The 19,583-nt window shown below is 40.6% G+C and overlaps 1 protein-coding gene across 1 annotated transcript in view; it reads right to left on the bottom strand.

Annotated features, from left to right (window-relative positions):
* Positions 1-14,221, bottom strand: part of EP300 (EP300 lysine acetyltransferase) — a 73,086-nt gene extending 58,865 nt beyond the window's left edge. Inside the window, exon 1 of the mRNA XM_019734493.2 lies at positions 13,658-14,221. Coding sequence (XP_019590052.2) covers positions 13,658-13,751 — 94 coding nt within the window. The 5' untranslated portion in view covers positions 13,752-14,221. The remainder of the gene's footprint in view (positions 1-13,657) is intronic.
* Positions 14,222-19,583: the final 5,362 nt, after the last annotated feature.

Genomic DNA, 19,583 nt, shown 5'->3' with positions numbered 1-19,583 from the left:
GCCTTAAAAATGTATTATCATGATCAAATGGGGATAATATCAGGAAGGGGGAGGGGGTAGGGTTTGCATTAGAACCTCAGACCATCTATAAATGTCATTTACCATATAACAAAGGGAAAGAAAACCTAAGATTCATTTCAATGACTGTAAGAAAAGCATTGGGGGTGGCCGTTTAGCTCAGTTGGTTAGAGCGCAGTGCTCTTAACGATAAGGTTACTGGTTCCATCCCCATATGGGCCACTGTGAGCTGTGCCCTCCACAACTACATCGAAACAACTACTTGTGGTGGAGTTGATGGGTCCTAGAAAAACACACTTAAATAAAGTTTAAAAAAAGAAAAGAAAAGAAGAAAAGCATTGGATAAAATTCAATACTGAATTACATTAAAAATAAACTATAGCAATCAAGAAACTGATGGCAACTTCTTTAAATTGATAAAAAAAGTTTCTTCCAAAATCTAAACTGACAAAATATGCATAATAGACCAACATTAATAGTCTCTTTAGTATCAGAACAAGACAAAGATACTCATGACAACCACTTCTATTCAACATTGTACTGAAGTACCTAGCCAAAGCAATAATACAAGAAAAATTTTAAGTAAAAAGACTGAAAAGGAAGAAACACAACTTATTGTATGCAGATGATGTAACTCTCAACATAGAAAATCCAAAGCAAAGAACTGGAAATAGTGAGAGAGTTAGCAAGGTGACTGACTATACCACAAATACAAACAAATTAAACTGCATTTCTATACATCAGCAAAAAAATGGTTAGAAATAATTTTTAAAATACAATTTATGATAACATGGGGAACACTTAGAAAAAAATTTGACAATGTTACTATAAAATACATGTAAATTGTGAAAGACTACCCAAATAGATAATACCCCAAACATCTGTGTACAAATCATTGATATATAAAGACATCTATTCTGCCCCAATATCGATCTATAGACTTAATGCAATGCCAACCAAAATCCTAACAAGCTTTTCCAGGACCAGACAAGATGATTCTAAAGTATACACAGAGAACTTGGTTTCCACCTCTGTGTAACAGGAAAGTACCGACTTCATAGGTTATTTGTGAGGATTAACTGAGTTAATACATGTATTTAGATCATTGCCTTGCACATATTGTTCTTTACACCTCAATAATTGTATTATTCTTGTTAATCCTTGCAATATCAGAAACGGGTAATAGCAGAGTGCATTGAGAAATTAACTTCAGTAACACAGAAGTCTTACTGCAGGCCCCAGAATCTTAAGGGTTTTAATTTAACTTATACTACAGCACTTTGCTGCTGTTTCATGTTTATGTAAAACATTTAACATCACATTACAAGTTGGGATCCATTGTGAAGCAGACAGGAGAGTTTACATTGGTAGACCCTAAAAATAAAGGTTATAGGGTTGTTCTTTAAATGGCAATCTTGTACATTCAACAGACCTAACTATAGTTACTACTCAGGCTTTAACTCAGACCGGTCCTAATACTGCTGTTTCCCAAGATGGCTCCCTTTGTTATAGCTATCTCTAACCTATCTCTTGTTATAGCTAAGTATTTATGTGCATCTTACTTCTTTACCAAATAGTATTTGAAAGATAAGGGTTTCATTTAATATTTACATTTCAAACAGCACCTAGCACATGCTCATGGAATGAATTAGATAATGTTTCTAGCAATTCTACAACTGCATACTATAATTATTGATATCTGATTGAGTATCATAGCAACTTTATAAAAGTTCTCTTACCTCCACTTTAAACCTTTTAAACTATGTTGATTAAATCTGGAAGACTATGAAAAAAAATCATATATACTTTGACCCCTGATCAAACAGACCCTATTATTTCATCTGATATCAATGGCTGCGATTATTATTCCTACTTTGACTATGCCTGAAAGTTCTGGACATTTTATGGTTCCTAAATGGCACCAGCCATCACTGGTATCTAACTTGGCACTGCTCAAGGAGTCCAAATATCTGGATTTAAACTGAATTTTATAAGCAGATCTCATTTAGCTGTCACTTCCCAACTGTGAGCTCGTTACCTTTTCTATCAAAAGGTAGTAAAACTTATTCTACCTTCCTCCCTCATGGAATTGTTTTAAGAACCAATGAGATGGATCTTAAAGATTCTAAAGGACAGATTCTAAAGCATATAAATGTGTAATATAAATGTGCAAAAATTTATTAACCCTATTTTAAAAAGTTATAGACCTGGTGGTGCAAAGGATCCTTTGGGATGGTCTTAGTACAGTGTTTACTTGGAAACAAAAACATAAAAAATAAAAAGCAGAACAGTGCTGACCGACGAGGAATTGGAAGAATGAAGGTCCATCTTTCTCAGTTCTCTTAGAACACTGCCCCTCCCAGGGAGGACCTAGTGTGAAAATCATGGATTCTCTCATTTTGGAGACGCAGTAACTGAGGCTGACAGTGGCTTCCCTAAGATCACACTGTTCTGCTACTGAACGTGGACCCTATCGAAGCCCCTGGGTCCCACTAAGATGCTCTATGTAAGTAACAGACTTAATTTTTAGCAGTTGTATTAGATTCCTGAACATTAAATTATGGCATTTAAAATTTAAATAATATTTCCAGACTAAGAAAAATTACTCAAATTGTAAATAATCAATTCTATACTGGTAGGGTTAAGAGTACTAACGCTCAAAAACCTAGTATGTATGTGGATGTCATTTTAGCCATCAAATTTCAAATCTTTCCCCATTAGCTGTTTCTAAAAAGGCTTCCCAGAAAAAAAAATCTGGTAGCAAATTCATGAGCAGCATACTGTAAAAAGGCTACTAAAATAAGAGATTATTATCTTTAGCCAGTTTGTCATAAATAGCAAATGAAACCCAGTAGTCTAAAAGCAAGTCCCAAACTAAAAGCAGTATGTATGAAGATGCAAGGGAAAATAATTACAATTTTAAATGCCATAATTTAAATAAATCCTATTAAACAGTGGGTTTTAGTACTGACCAGCCTCAATTTCATGTAAACTCCTCAGGTTCTTCCTTTTCCATCAAGGAAAGGGAAAAAAATAAAGGTTCAAATAAATCATCTTCTTAGGCCCCCATCTCAACGTGCCCTTCACAAGGATTAGTTCAGATCAGCTGAATATAATTTAATGTTCAATAAATATAAGAAGCAACCTACAGGGTCCTGTAACACAATAGTTTGGGGTTTTTATTCTAGACAGAAAATTGATCTACTGAAGAATTTTAAGCAGAAATATAAGAACAAACTTGGGTTCATTAGAGGCCAGTCAGGCAAACAGGATGAAGAATGAATCTGACAGACAAGTCTAGAGTCAGAGAGACTGGTCAGGAGTCTGCTGCTGCAGAAATAAGGAAAGCTAGGACTTAACCCTGGAGCAGAGTACTAAGGTAACAGAGGCATCACAGAGGCCAATTAAAAGAACTTTTTCTGACTATAGGTAGGGGGTTAAGAGAAAAGAAAGAAACAAGGATGACTTGTTTCTGGCTCGGACAACCTAAGAGTACAGGGATACTGTCATCACGATGGGCAATCAGAGCACTACATGGCCACGTGACAGAACTGTGTAGCTTAAGTCAGCATCAGGCAGTAACAGGACCACCGGAAAGGCCAGTATTTAAGGGACAATGAGCTTAACCAGCAAAAGATGCTAGAACCCAACATTTCCCAGCCCATCCACCAGGAATACTGTCCTGGAAACCAGGTTCCAAGAAGGAAATGTTAGTGGTGTCCCATGCTCCAGAGAGAATTCACTGAATGTAGATAATAGGATATATTTAGTAATTTAGGTAAGAGCAGTTCAGTGGAGTTGTAAAGAGCAAACATAAAGAGCAATGGATTGAGAAGTAGGAGGTAAAGTAAAAGACATCAAGTGTTTTTCTAGATATTAAGGTGAGCTTAGACGTGTGACTTGCTTACTCCCATGTCTTTCTCTTTGATAAGAATTTATAAATCTAATTTTATTCCATTACCTTTAAACTATCCTGTGGCAAATATTGCAAAAGAGTATCACATACAACTGACGAAATGAATGAATTTACACTATCTCCAGGAAGACATTTCCTGCTTACTTTCTAAAATATCAATCAACATCATCAGCAGACTACTTCTACCAAATAGTTTGTTGTTAAATTCCCAAACACATTTAATGATGCTCAAATACAAAATGGCCTTGAATAAAATGTTTGTTCATCTGAGTGTACATTCAGTCCAAACTTAGTCATGCAAACAAAATGTGAATGACAGGGAAGACTTAAATCTTATTTGAAAAGTTCAGCAGAATACATGAGATTTATTCAATGGACTGTGTATCAGAAATGTGACAATTTAAACAAAAATAAACTTGGATTGAGCACGTGGGAAAGTAGTGTTGAGTCAAAACATCCTTTCATTATTACATACTGATTCTGTAGGTCACCCTTGGTGGCTCCTACATTGCTGTGGTCCTCACAGCATATTTAGTCATATAATCTCCTGTAAAATAAATAGCTCACTTAGCCTTTTCATAAACCAAAAGATCAAGACAATTTCATGAAACGAAAAACCAGACAATTATTGCCCACCATGAAATATATAAATGAAGTATAACCTTCAAAATTAGGATTAACAATATAATCTCAAACACTGCATTGTCTGAGCATAAATAAAAATTTTTTAATTACTAACTAGAACGCAAAACAACTTAAAATTGAGATCATTTTGGCTCACAATCTAATTCTACTACACAATAGTATCTCTTCCAGTTACATATTATTTGTTCAACAATGAGGATTATTTTTAAATTTCAGGCAAATTGAAGTCAAATAACTCAGTTCTGCTCTTAAACTGTGCACATTAAGCAAAATACCCACACGAAGTACTCTAAAGTCAGTCACTTCTCAAGTATCCACTTAGAAAACAGAATCCATCCACTGATTCTCCTCCTTCCACTGGTATTGAAATGCTCCTACTTTTCAATGGCATTAAAATGCTTTTTAAAAAATAAACATTCCAGCTCTTGAAACCTTTCTTTCATCTCCCCCAGTGGTGAGTCCAGGGGATGAGTACAAGGTGGACGGGTGAAGAGTGCGGAGAAAGAGAACAGGATGTGAACAACCTGAAGCTCAGCCAGTCCAGCAACTGAAAAAATTCAAAGGAGGGGGAGCAAAGAGACTGATGAGGCTGGTAGAGTTCAGACCACACAGATCCCAAACCCCTCACCTGGAACTAACTACTCCCCTACTAGTTAGTTCCAAGTGAGCGGTTTGGGATTTTTAAAAAATAGGGAGAGGAAAAGTCAAATCTACGTAACGTTTAAAAACTCCAGCAACAGCTTGGCTAGACACTGAAACTATCAATCTCACAAAGATCTCTTTCTTATTGGTTTGGGGCACTCTTACATTAACTCAGCTGTTTTGGGAGCTTAGCATGACATTTTAAAACACCTCTGCCTTTAAAATGAGGCAGTTTTGCAAACTTCATCAATTTAGCAGGTAAAACAACTTTCCTAACCTTCATTCAGTACTTTATTTAAAAATAGTATTTTAATACTCTGTAGATGGAGCAGAATTAGCCTAATCGTAAACAACCCACCTGAGAAAAAAGATGCACACTTAAAACTATGCAATTTAACAGAACACAGAATTAAATGAAACAGCCATGCTGGAAAGACAAGAAAGATGTAGTAATTTCCCAAATAGCTAGAAACAACCCGTGAGTTATATATAAATTTGAATCAGATGATAATCGATATTAAGTTTACAGGATCACATAGCTATGCATGTTGACAGCTGTTGAATTTTGAAATCCAACAGTCAAAGAGCAAATGTGCAGCAAATTTCAAAATATGCACTTCTAACACTGTCCTCAAATCGTGACATCGAAAGGTATACCTATACTTTGGGATTGACTTGAGGTTGATTTTTAACCTCAATACATTTAAGATAGGTCTCAAAATTTAAACAGAGATGTAGAGCTATAACTGACTGAGAATGTGACCAGGGGCCACTTTTTCAAATTTTACATCAACAATTTGCCTTACTTTTATCGATTTATTAATATATTGGCACTTTTTGGCGTGAAATTAACTAAAATATGAGGACACTATTATTTATTAAAATCCCATCTTAAGAATCAACTCAGCTGAAGCTGAACAATAAGGAATGTCAACTACAAGTTTATATATACATGTACATATATATATTAAGTACACAGTTACAAGAAGCAGAGTACAACATTAGGAATAGAGACTGGAAAATGTAATGACTGTGTGATGTCAGAGGGGTAGTAGATGGGGGGGAGGGGGGCTGTCACAGTGTGAGGGATATAAATGATAAATGTCTATTACATTGTTTTGTGCACCTGAAAGTAATACAAAAAATAAATAAATTGCTAGCAACAGATACTTAATACATGTACATATTTATACATGTATATGTCAATATTGATTGATTAGATCATGCATTTACCGTCTATATATAAAATAACTTTAGTTCTTTAATGAAAAAAAAAATCAACTCAATGACATGTTTATAATTAAACCTAAACTGCACATTAACTACCACTGATCATTTCTTGATTTTTGTAGTAACATTGAGAAGCTTTATGGTTAAGACTAGGATTTGTTTGCTTGACAGGAGTTTATTTGCTCTAAGGGAATACCTACCTATAGTGGATTCTAGATAATGAAACTATCATACTATCTCCTAAAAAGAAAAAAAAAGCCTCCTGAAAATTATGTATCTGTAAAGAAAAAGGGGAGAGTGAATGGTTTTTGAGTTATCTGCTGTTTTTCTACATTTATGACAACTGGTAAACAAAACCTGGATGTTGAAAAAAAGGAAACACTAAACAATTCTGTGTGGTAATTACAATACCAAAAACTTTGAAGGAAAATAAATAAGTGCATTTCAAGAGATAAATGACATACCCTCAGTCTTCCTGCTATTAGGTCCTCTCCCTGCTGCTGATCCTGTAGTGTCGCCAGAATTAGGCTTTCCCCTTTTCCTGACCATGTCACTCTCCTGCTCATACAGTTTTATCCTGATGGTAAATGTCAAAATCCTTAGCATATCTGACATCCTTGGCTTTCCATAACAGGACCCCAACATCCTTCTTCATCTGTCTCCCATGAAAACACTCCACCATATGGACTGTGTTGCAGTCACACGAGAACCACTTGTATTTGTTTCACCTGAAATACCCAACTTTCCCCACTTCTGTTAAAAGATAAGATATGTTTAACTTCTCCGGCTCCCATTCAAATACACATTTTATTTATGAAGTTTCCCCCTCAATACTCCAAACCCACGCTGTCACATATAACTCCTATTCTCTGCCTTTATCCAGAACATTTAAAAAAAAGTTAAGAGTATAACTGATGGGAAAACTGTGTGTACAAGTATACCAACCCCACCAGACCCTAAAGTCTTTGAGAGCAGAACTCGCACCTTAGTTCATCTTTATATTTCAAGTGCCTAAAACTTGGTGGGTAGTCAGTGTTTGTTGGCTGAAATGAGAGATACACCAAGTGAAAACACTCAATTCAGGAGAATCATGTAACTTCAAAATGTCCACACACCTCTTCCCACATCTATACAGAAATACGTTTTTTCCTGATTGCTCTTACTGAATGGCATCCTCACCAATTCAGCTGCCCTAACTTGAAACTTGGGAATTATCCTTGACTCCTCCATCACAACGTCCTACCTTAACATCTAATTAACCACCAAGTTCTTTAGACTACCACCTTCTCTCAAATCTTTTCACTTCTTTCCATCTACTAATCCAGGCCACCCTCACCACAGCTAGAATCCTAATAACAGCCCTCTCACTGGTCTCCCAGCTTTATATTTTTCTCTGTTCCTTTCAAAGTAATTCCTCACTTTAGTAAATCATCTAAGGTACAGTTCTGTCTCATCCATTTGAAAGAGCTAAAATGGAAAGCCTAAACTCCAATAAGCATTATAAACCCTGCATGACTAGCCCCTTGCTCACCTCTAAGCTCATGTATCTTGCTATACCCCCAGCCAGATGGAACTTAGAGGTTTCCTGAACAGGCCGTATTCTCGTTCCCAGCCTGGGCTCACTCTTACTAACCCTGGATCTATCCTTCAGATCCAAAGACAGACAATAATTCCTCAAAGACGGCCGGCCACCAGAGTGACAGTAATTACAGGTTTAGTCCCGTTTCTCCCAATATACACTGCACTTCCCACATGCAATGCCGGTCACATCAGACTTGGATGCAGCTCTCCTCCCCTTATCTGTAAGCTCCAGGAAGGAAGGGTCTATGTCTGTCTGGATTCCCAGAGTATTCCCTGTACTAAAGAATAAAAACTAGTATACAGAAAATGTTAGTCCAATACAATTGCCACCTTGTCAACTCATCTAAGCCAGTCTTTTCCGAAGTGTGGGTCACAACACAATAGTGGGACATGAACAAGCAGTGAGGGTAAGTGTACGTTTGTTCCTCTGCTGAGACAGGGTCTCTGGTTTTCCACGTAAAATGTAGTTACTTGGGTGTGGTCAAAAAAAATGTGAAAAGCGCCACACTGTTCCTTCTACTTTCCTTCCTCTTCCTTTATGAGTCTTCTTTTAAGACCCAGATAAGCAAATAAAAAGTAGAAAAGTGTTCAACCACACAATTCTTTAGCAAAAAGCCATTAGCTTGAACATCTCCAATAAAAACAATCTTTCTGATTTCTCATTATGCCTTAAAAATGTGTTCCCTTTCATTTCAATTACTTACATATACAAGACATCCTACGTGACAGTATATGTAGTACTTTTATTCTTGTTCTAATCTTTGCTGCCATATTCTTATACTCTCAATAAACGCAATCTCCGAGGAGATGTTGTCTAGGCTAACTCTGCACCATAAGCCTTACTTCTAAGACTACTCTCTGAACTTCACGCACTTGGTCTTCTCTTTTTCCAGTCTCCACATATTCATTAAAAAACCTATCACTGATTTTTTGGGTATATTTAGTAGTAAGGTTAAAAACAGTTAACACTTAATGAGCACATACTACGCTACAGCAAGCACCATCTTAAGCATTTGATAAAGAGAGTTCCCATTGATTCCTCACCACAATCCTATGGGGGAGGGGGGTCCTATAGGTGAGAAAACTGAGAGAGGTTAAGGAATTGGTCCACGGTTCAGTTAATGAAGGCAGGTCTGGGACCCGAACTCTAGTAATCTGACTCCAAAACCCAATCTCCTAACCACGCACTTTTTTTCACTAGTTTTAATTCATTTTCTCTCTCAACTAAATTAATCCTAATTACCTTTTGCGGCATTTATTTAAAAAGATATACATCTAAAAACAAACAATATCCAAACTGTTCAGAAGAGGCTTACCACCTCACTTAATATTTATTCCCTTAAACCTCTTTTGAGAACTGAGCAATAAAAAATCTCCCATTAAAATTTCGGATGAAAACTACCATCCATCACATGAAAAAAATCACCCGCAAAATTCAGTGTTGTAAAATTTTTACACTTGATACAAGTTTTAAACTCACTCATTAATTTCTCTAATGTTTGCCATCCTAAACAAATTCAATTTCAAAAATTCTCAAAGGAGAAAACCCTAAAATCTCAACACAAAAAAAACCCACAAAAGAAACATGTCTTATTTTTCCATTAATTGTTGGGTGTTTCGCAGAATAACTCCTGAATTGTTTTTGTAAATATACCAGGAAGAAGTATTTTACACTCCCACTTGTATCTGCAACATTCTTCCTACTCTATTTTCCCTTTCCTATATACCACTTAATGTCCTGACAAATACCACTCACTACCCATCAATTCTCAATTTACTGTTTTAATGCCCCCGCCCCCCGCCGCTTATATAGAATAGACTAAGGAGGTAGAAAAGCAAAGTAAAACAGAAAATAATGCCAAGAGGCAACCAAGGGCAGAAACCTTTCCTTGGTCCTCACCATCCATTCAATGGACATGCCAATACATTTGTTACCTCTGCAACAGAACATGAACTCCTGCTGGGAAGGGCACCAATACTGTAACACATACAAGATTTACACAACTTAACAAAAGTCATTTTATCTCACTATCAACCACAGATAGCCTTCCTGAAGCCATATAAATGAACTTACAAAGCCTTGAGAATAAGCAATTGCCAGAGTTCAAGGCACTTGGTAAAATGTTTTGCACTTTAATTTTAACACTGAGGTCAGCAATATCTCACTGGGTCAAAGAGCCATAAGTGAAACACGCCAGAAGCAGAACTCTAATGTACACACTATGCGTAAAAAATAAAATTAAAACACAGTATCACAGGTTTAAGAGCTGGAAAAAAAAATTCTGGTTATGATGATAAATCACTAATACAAAATATTTTGAGAAAGTAAAATTGACGTTTAAAAAAATCCTCACCACTTCTCTATTGTGCACATTAATTAATCTAGTGGTTAAAATCAGGTATATTTTATACACAAGCTGCCCTGCGCCTTTAAAATGAAAAACAGGCATAAAATCCAAGCCAATTCTGACACATGACTACAAAGCTGTACCAAGACCAGAGGGTCTTTACCTACTTAATATACCATATCCTAGCGCTGTTTCTGTCACCCCTTTCCAGAATCTGTCCTTTCAGTACATATAGCACTAAGTGTTTACTAGACAGTGACAGAATATGTCCAGTGTACAATGAAGGCAACATATCATCCACATCGCTCAGGTTATTATTAGAAATAGGTTCAAGAAATATTTCCAGGACTTACCTGTTCAGCTTTTCTGGTCAATAATTTCACCAAAAATTTTTTACAAATGGCTTTTATGATCTTTTTGGGGTGGGGGGAATACATAATTTATCAAACAGTTTTGAGCTAACCATACTAAGTTAAAACTTTCAATGAATCAAGTGAAATGATTGAAACAGGAATATAAAGATACAAAAGCTAAAAAATAAGTGTCTTCCTCTCCATTCCAACATGTGAAAGTTGAATTCAAGTTACTTGAATCAACCTGGAAAGTTTTTAGAACAATCTTTAAGTCATTTTTATTCTGCATCCATAGCCAACCTTAGAAATTCAGAAGTTGAGATTTAAACGTTAATTTGTTTTGTAATGCTTTAGCATGACAACTCAATTGGATTCTAGTTTTCTTTCCTATGAAACTGGTACACGCAAACACTCTTGGTAGGTACACATACACTAAAAATTGCAAGCCTCAATCATTAAAAAAGTTTCTGGTAGCTAGAATTTCGGTATCATTTTCAAGTTTTCAGATAAAATTCATAATCAAGTATCAAAGACCAACTTACTTTCACATTTATAAAATATTGGTAACAACTCAAATGTCAAAATGTAGAATTTACAAGTCTGAAATTTAAAGTTTTAAAGTGATGTGTCTCTGTTAAAAGTTGCCTGCGAACTTATACTACACACTACTGGATGTTAAAAAAAAATAAAAATCGAAATGTAATGGTGCCCAACTTGAAGTTCACAGGGGGACAGTATTTCTTTATATCTACCCTAACCAAGCCCCCTCCCCCAAAAAAAGAAAAAACAAAACAAAAACAACTTAGACCCATTAGAATTAAAATTTGGACAGCAAAGAATTCCTGGATTAGAATCTTAATGAGAAGGCAGGGGAAGTCAAACCTCACTACAAAACTTAGAGAAAGGTAACTAAGATAAACTCTTAGTACTAAGACTTGAGTCAATCTCAACGTTGAAGGTTTGTTTATTATATAAACCCACTTGATATATTTAGGACTCTCATAATTATTTAAAGATATTTCAAGAAGCAAAACAGTTTTTGTGTTAGAGAGGTGAGACCCTACCAAATGAGTTAGCTGAAGTTACCAAGTACACAGATCAAGCCTGGAGAATGTAGTAGTGCCACCTGAACAGAGATGTCTGAACAAGAAAGAGAGAACAGCCTTCCCTTCAAGACTTGCATTATTACTCCAAGGCTAAGCTGCTCAAAAAAGGAGTAATAAAAATAATGCATACAAAAGAAGTTTTCTCTAAAATATCCCAAGCCACTGGCAAACTCAACTGTAAAATCCATTACCATTTTACACAAAAACTAAGAAACAACCCAAAAATCTACAGGTGAAAACATGCCTAATAGTGATCTATAAGAATTTCTGAACGACACTATAATAAATGCAAAGGAATAGGTTACCCTTTATTTGCATGAATCCTGAGAAAAAAAGGTTAGGTTAAAAAAAAAAAAAAATCTCTGAACACGACAGAAACTTCAAGGCATAAATAAGGACAGATCAAAGTTCACGCATTGCCAATGTTACAAGCCTGAAGTAGAGGAACTCTGCAAAAATCCTTAGTTTTTGCTGATTATCTTAAACTCATAACACATTTTATAAAAGCAAAGAAACGAAAGTATTTGCCATACCCTTACATTTTCACCCTTTAAGATGAAACCTACTTAGAAATGTGCTTAGAAGTTCTATAGAAACTCAAAGGGTACATTTAACTCCATTAAGTACTCTCACTGGCAGATGGACGGATGACGTTGAGCTTGTTCTTGGGGAGTTCAAGAGATGCTCCGTAGTAAGGGGGGGGGGAATCTTGTGGACAGTCAAATGGCCAACCATTCTTCCTCTTCATTATCCTGGCACCCCAAACAACTATGACAGCAAACGAGAAGGCCGGTGGTCATCAGGACAGCACCAAACTAACTGTAAGAAAGGGATGATGGAAGGAAGTCTCCTGCACTATCTCTTGTGAGAGGGCTAGTCCACAAAGAATTCGTAGAGATTTTTTAAACTGAAATCAAATATGTTTAAAGTATAAAAAGGCAAAAACACACAAACACAAAGCACATTTTAAAGTTGTGTACGATCAGTTCATGGTTGGGACTCTGAATTTCTATCTTGATTTCCAAGCACTTAACTCCACAAAATCAGTATCTCCCCCCTACTCCCCCCCAAAAAAAACAAAGTGACTACAAACTGCAAAGAAAATGTCCCTGCTCTCTCCCACCTGAAAACCTCGAGTTTCAGACATTTTGGTCTCACATCAAAGAAATAGAAGATGTAAAATGAACTGCGCTCCATGTTGATTCTTAAAGCAAAGGAAAAAAAAAAAGCTAGGAATTGTAGGTAAAATCATTCAAACCATATTTCAGGTTTGACGTTAAACCTCACGTCAAACACGAAATCCTGGAATCACACCCACTAACAAATAAAACCAAGATTTTTTTACACCTTCATCCTCAACAGAAAATCTTGTGCAAAAAAGAGAAAATCTTGAAAAGGAAGAGTAGAAAGTAGAGGAAACAGAGTAAGTGCAACCAAGGCGAAAGGATTCGCAATTCCTCATCTATCAACAACAAAAAAATAAAAGTAAAATTGCATAAAAAGCCCTTTCCCACAAATGCATTGGCGTATCCAAAATTAAACTGCATGGAAACAATAAATGCCATTTCTATATCACCACTCAAGAGCTCTAATTCCAGAACACACATCGATATGACATAATGTTGCAACGAATGTATTAGGAAGCAAAGAAAATGGTTGGGCTACTACTGATCGTCTTCGAGCAGCTCATTCAAACACCTTTAAAATTAATGGAGAGAACTAGGAAGAGAGAAAAACGAAGAAAATATGGAAGAATAAAGGTCCACCGAGCAGAAAAGATGAAAGGGGATGTGGGAGGAGAGGACTCCGGAGACTAACCTGTGCCATCGCTGGCCGACGCCGAGAGGGCCGGAGATGAGAGTTTAGGCCGCTTGGCTGAAGGCGGCCCCGGTTCCACCACATTCTCGGCCATTTTTAATTCTTTCGGAGATACAGGCGAGGAAAACGAGAATTCTCGGGAAATCTCTTCTTCAGCCCGGGATCCCCGCCCCGCTCCCTGGGGTGGGCCTGGGGGGCTCCGCCAGCCCCCGAGGGGGGTGGGGGAAGTTCCTTTTTCTCTTCGCCGGGTCGCGGTGGCTGTGGAGGGATGCGGACTCGATAGAAAGGTAGGGGCAAGTGCGAGGGGCCGGGCCTGAGCCCAGGCCGGGAGGAGGGCACAGGAACACAAATCCGCCGAGCGCGTCCGCTGCGGCGAATTCCCGAGAACTCGCGGCTCTAGAGGCGCAGTCCCCAGTCCGCCACGGCCGGCCCCTGCCCAGCCGAGGTCTCTCGGAGCTCCGCCGCCGCCATCAGACTCTTCCTCCTCGGCGCTGTCCTCCTCCTTCTCATCGCCACAAGGAGGCGGGGGCGAAAAGGGGGGAGAGGAGGAGGCGACAAGACACACTCACCTCCTCCCGGTGCCCCCTCCCGGACCTGCGCCCCCACCCTCCGAACCCTCCTCCTGCTGCCGGGCTCCGCGCCGCCGCCGCACCGGCCTCTAATGGCCGTAGAGAGCTCGCCGGAGCCGAGAGCCAGGCTGGCGCCGCCACCTCACATCGCGCGGCGGGCGGCGGAGGAGCGGCGAGGACGCCGGGCGCGGAGCTCGCCGGCCCAGAGGGCCGAGGGGGCCGGGCCGAACAGTGCCGCCCGCCCGCGCCGACGCCGAGTCCACCGACGAGGCCCCGCTCCGGAGGGTGGTGCAGGCGGCCTCCCCTCGCGCCGCGCTCTCTTTCGCCCTCCTCTCCCGCGGAAAATAAATAAATACGGCCGCCTCTCCGGCCCCCACCCCCGGCGGCCAGGTGCCGGGAGCGCCCGCCCCCCCGGGGCTCCGCTCTGGGCCGCCCTCGGCGGCGGGCGAAGGCGCCGCGGGGCGCGGGGTTATGTAATGGTCCCCCCTAGGCGTCGACGCCGTCCCGGCTCCGGGGCCGCGGTGGGGGTGTGTGCGGGCGGGAGGGGGCTGGGGGTCGCTTCAGCCCTTGCGCCCCGGGCCCCCTGCCACTGTCTCGTCCCTTGCCGCCTCTCTCCGGCCCGGCTCCCCTCCGCACTCTCGCTCCCGCAGTTCGCACTCAGTCCGACGTCCCGCTTGCCCACTCTCGCCCGCTCCCTCTCGCCCTCTCTCCCCCCCAGCCTAGCACACAAACAAGATGGCGGCTGTTGTTTCTTCCCTCTGTCGAATCCTCCTTACGGGCTAGCGGTAGCAGCGGCCGCCGGAAATGAGCCAAGGGGGGGTGAAAAAAAGGGGAGGGGTTGGGCCGCGGGAGAGAGGCGGTGAGGGGGCGGGGCCTGGGCCTGAGTCGCTCACACAATGGGGGAAGAGGACCCAGGGGCGTGGCCAGTTGCAATCACGGGATCCGCCCAAGGCCCAACGCGGTTGGCGCTTCCGCAAACTCCCCCGGCGTCACCCGGTGGCTCCGTTTAAAGGGGAGGATTTGAAGGGGGGTCGGGGGCGGACTCGGGACCTATTTTCAGTCGGTGGACACTTACGGGGGAAGGTGCCGGGGTTGGGTATCTGCGTAGGGGACCGATGCGGAGCGGGGGCGACGGAGGCCGGGACCTACGCCAGGGAAGGCGCCAAGTCACCGCGCAGGTGGCCGAAAAGGAGCGCAGTGGGAATGGTCCTGCGCCCCAGGCCCTTGGGCGGTGGGTTTTTCGAACCCGGTTGAACCCACAAGTCCCGAGTACCCCGCCGCCCGGTGTTCCTGGCCAAAGACCTAATGCGTCCTCTCTCCCCTCCATCGCTTCCCCAAAGGGAACGGGTTACATCCCAAAACCACACTGATTACGAGTTGTTTCCTTTTTCTCTTGAGTTTTACAATTTTTTGACAACGAGTGTGTGTGTTGATAATTAGAAAACAAAAATCACAGCAGTTGGAAGACGTCTTAGGACCTAAATTTGTTTCTTGCCCAGCACGTGTCCACACGCCCCTACCAGGTATCACTGTCACCAAAGGGGCCTTCAATTATTTTTCTTAACTCACCTGGGACCTGAGAACATTTTAGGGCGTTTTTATTCGCCCACCCCCAATAAACCAGCTTAATAAAAGACGAAGTTTAGGCAGTGCCTTAAAGATAATGTAATTATGGAAAAAGCAAAAACATAATGTGCTAAAGGTAATGTAAGGATGGAAAGAAGCAAAAATAAAGTGCGCTGTGTGAGACAGTTTTGCAGAGGAGGGCCTCGCCAGCGCCAGCATGCTTTCACATTCCTACACATTAGGGAAGGGATTCCGCTGTGTTTGGCCTTGGGTAAATGGTACTTGAGGAGGTGGAAAAGTTGTTAGTGCTCCCCAAGGAAACCCCCAAACTAGCACCTATGGAGAGAGTTAAAAGCATTTTAGCATATTTCAAATCTCATGCTCCCTAACTGCTTATTGTTGAGTTTACTTTGGTTTTTGTTTGCATTTTCAATGAATGGTGGGAAGAAATAAGAACCTAGGTGTGAAAATCTTTTTATAAAAAAATATTTGGTTTCTCTCTTTTTTTTTTTTTAAAGATTTTTATTAAAATATAGGTACTATATATTATATTAGTTTCAGGTGTATACCATGGTTATTCAACATTTGTGTACCTAAAGAATTGATCACTATGAGAAGTCCAGCAACCATCTCACACAGTACCATCCTATCACTATATTATTGGCTATATTCCTTATGCTGTACATTACATCCCCGTGACTTACTTGTTTTATACCTGAAATTTTGAACCTCTTATTCCCTTCACCTTTCCCCCCCTTAGCTAATTTTTTAAATTACAGTCGATAGTCACATTCTTATATATTAATTTCAGGTGTATAACATAATGGTTAATCATTTCTATATTTTAAGAAGTGATCCCCCTGACTAATCTAGTACCCACCTGGAACTATGCATAGTTATTACCATATTATTTACCATATTCCCCATGCTTTATTTATATCCCCATGACTATTTTATAATTACCCATTTGTACTTCTAATTCCCTTTTTCACCCTGCCCCCAACCTCTTCCCATGTAGAACCCTGATATATCTAGTATCCATCTGGCACTACACATAGTTATTACAATGTTATTGACTATATTCCTTATACTATACTTTATATCCCGATGACTATTTTGTAACTACCAATTTGTAGTTCTTTTTCACTCACTCGCCCAACTCCACTTCCAGCTGGCAACTGTTCTCTGTATCTATGAGTTTGTTTCTGTTTCATTTGTTTGTTTATTTTGTTCTTTAGATTCCACACATAAGTGAAATCATATGCCATTTATTTGTCTTTCCCTGTCTGATTTACTTCACACAGCATAATACCCTCTAGGTCGAACTATGTTGTTGCAGATGGCAAGATTTCATTCTTTCTTATAGCTGAGTAATATTCCATTATACCACCTCTTCTTAATCTATTCATCCATTGATGGACACCCAGGTTGCCTCCATGTCTTGGCTATTGCAAATAATGGAGCAATGAACATATGGACACACATGTCCCCTTGAAGTAGGGTTTCTTCAGATAAATATCCAGAAGTTGGATTACTGAGTCCTTTGTCTCTTGTTATAGCCTTTGTTTTAAAGTCTATTTTGTCTGGCATAAGTATTGTTACCCCAGCTTGTTTGTTTGTTTCCATTTTCGTGAAATATGTTTTCCATTCTTTTATTGTTAGTCTGCGTGTGTCTTTCGATGTGAGTCTCTTGTAGGCAACATATATAAAAGTCTTATTTTCTTACCCATTTAGGCACCCGATCTTTTAATTGGGTGAGGCGAATATTGGTATGCTTGATGTCCTAGAGGCCCCTAAAACTATTCTCATGTTTTGGATTATTTTTCTCTTTTTGCTGTTTTTTTTTCTTTTTTCTTTAGTTATCATTTATATCCCTCACACTATTTTTGCTGTTCTGATTGGGTGTTTTCTGCTACCTTATCTTTTAAATTGCTGATTCAATCCTCTGCTTCATCTAATCTACTATTGATTCCCTGTAATGTAGTTCCCCTTCATTTCAGTTATTGTATTCTTTATTTCTAACTGGTTCTTTTTTTTTTTTTTTTTTTTTTTAAAGATTTTATTGGGGAAGGGGAACAGGACTTTATTGGGGAACAATGGTCAAATTGTTGTCCTTTCAATCTTAGTTGTGGAGGGTTCTGTTCAGCTTCAAGTTGTTGTTCTTTCAGTCTTAGTTGTGGAGGGCGCAGCTCAGCTCCAGGTCCAGTTGCCGTTGCTAGTTGCAGGGGGTGCAGCCCACCATCCCTTGCGGGAGTCGAACTGGCAACCTTGTGGTTGAGAGCCCACGCTCCAACCAACAACTGAGCCATCCGGGAGGCAGCTCAGCTCAAGGTGTCGTGTTCAATCTTAGTTGCAGGGGGCAGAGCCCACCATCCCTTGCGGGACTCGAGGAATTGAACTGGCAACCTTGTGGTTGAGAGCCCACTGGCCCATGTGGGAATCGAACCGGCAGCCTTTGGAGTTAGGAGCACGGAGCTCTAACCGCCTGAGCCACCGGGCCGGCCCCTAACTGGTTCTTTTTTATAATTTCTATCTCCATTTTTATGTTTCCGATCTCTTTGTTGAAGTTCTCCCTGAGATATTGAACATCCTTATAACCAGTGTTTTGAACTCTGCATCTGGTAGATTGCTTGTCTTAATTTTGTTTAATTCTCTTTCTGGGGCTTGTTTTGTCCTTTTGTTTGGGACACATTTCTTTGTCTCTCCATTTTGGCTGCCTCCCTGTGTGTGTTTCTATGTATTAGGTAGGGCTGCTATGTCTCCTGGTCTCAGTAGAGTGGCCTTATGATCAGTGGAACAGTCTCCCTCATCACCCGGGCTGGGTGCTCCAGGTGTGTCCCCTGTGTGGGTTCTGTGTGCCCTCCTGTTGTAGTTGAGCCTTGGTAGCTGTTTGTATGTCAATGGGAGGGATTCATTCTCAGGCTGATTGGTTGTGAGGACTGGCCGTGACTACAGTAGAGGAGCTGTGGTGCAGGGTCTGACCCTATGGAGCAAGACTCACTTTAGCAGGGCTCTGGTGCCTGCCCTTTGGGTGTGTCATTCTTGGAGGTGGCTGGGTGGTGCTCCTGCTTTGTCCGAGGCTGGCCACGATGTGTCCCAGCCCCTGGGAGAGGCTCCACCATAAGCCAAGTTCAGCTGCAACCTGTTCCCTGCCCAGGGCTACCTGGCATGAGCCACAAAGCAATCTACAGGTGGCCACCACCGTGCTGGTCTTGGAGGTGCCTTGAGAGGCTAAGCCCAGAACTGAGGCCTTCTGTCACTAGTGCCAGACTCAGAGCTGCTCGGCAAGAGGTACAGGACACACTGAAGCCAGATGCTGCTTGTTTGGGGGTTGTGAACCTTTGAGTGGTTTTAGGAAAGTCTACAGCATGAGCCAAGACAGGCTGTTTGTATGGAAAAGCCACTGGAAGTGGCTTGGGTGGGCCGGAAAGTTGGGTGGGGTGGGGTCTCAGGGTGGAGTGGACCAATAGTATTAACCAGGTTGATGTAGCCTCAGATATGGTGGCCAGTAGGAGTGAAAATCTTAGTGAAACAACTTAGGTTGCCAACAAAGATTTATTCTACTGTGTGATGTTCAGGCCTAATTCACCCAAACAACAGTAGAAAAGCATGCAAATTGAAAAGGACAGTACTCCTTTATCTTAAAGTTGTTATAGGATGGATTCAGCATGTAGAGCTAAAGTCAAAATTGGTCTTCAGGAATGATTCATTTATTTTTAATAGTTTATACTCATTTTCACAATAATAGAGGACAGAGGGAAAAAATGAGGACAATACCTGGAAACTTGGCT

The sequence above is a fragment of the Rhinolophus sinicus genome, linkage group LG02, assembly GCF_036562045.2.
Source record: "Rhinolophus sinicus isolate RSC01 linkage group LG02, ASM3656204v1, whole genome shotgun sequence".
In the NCBI taxonomy this organism is placed as follows: domain Eukaryota; kingdom Metazoa; phylum Chordata; class Mammalia; order Chiroptera; family Rhinolophidae; genus Rhinolophus; species Rhinolophus sinicus.
This window is presented reverse-complemented; position numbering and strand designations above follow the sequence as displayed.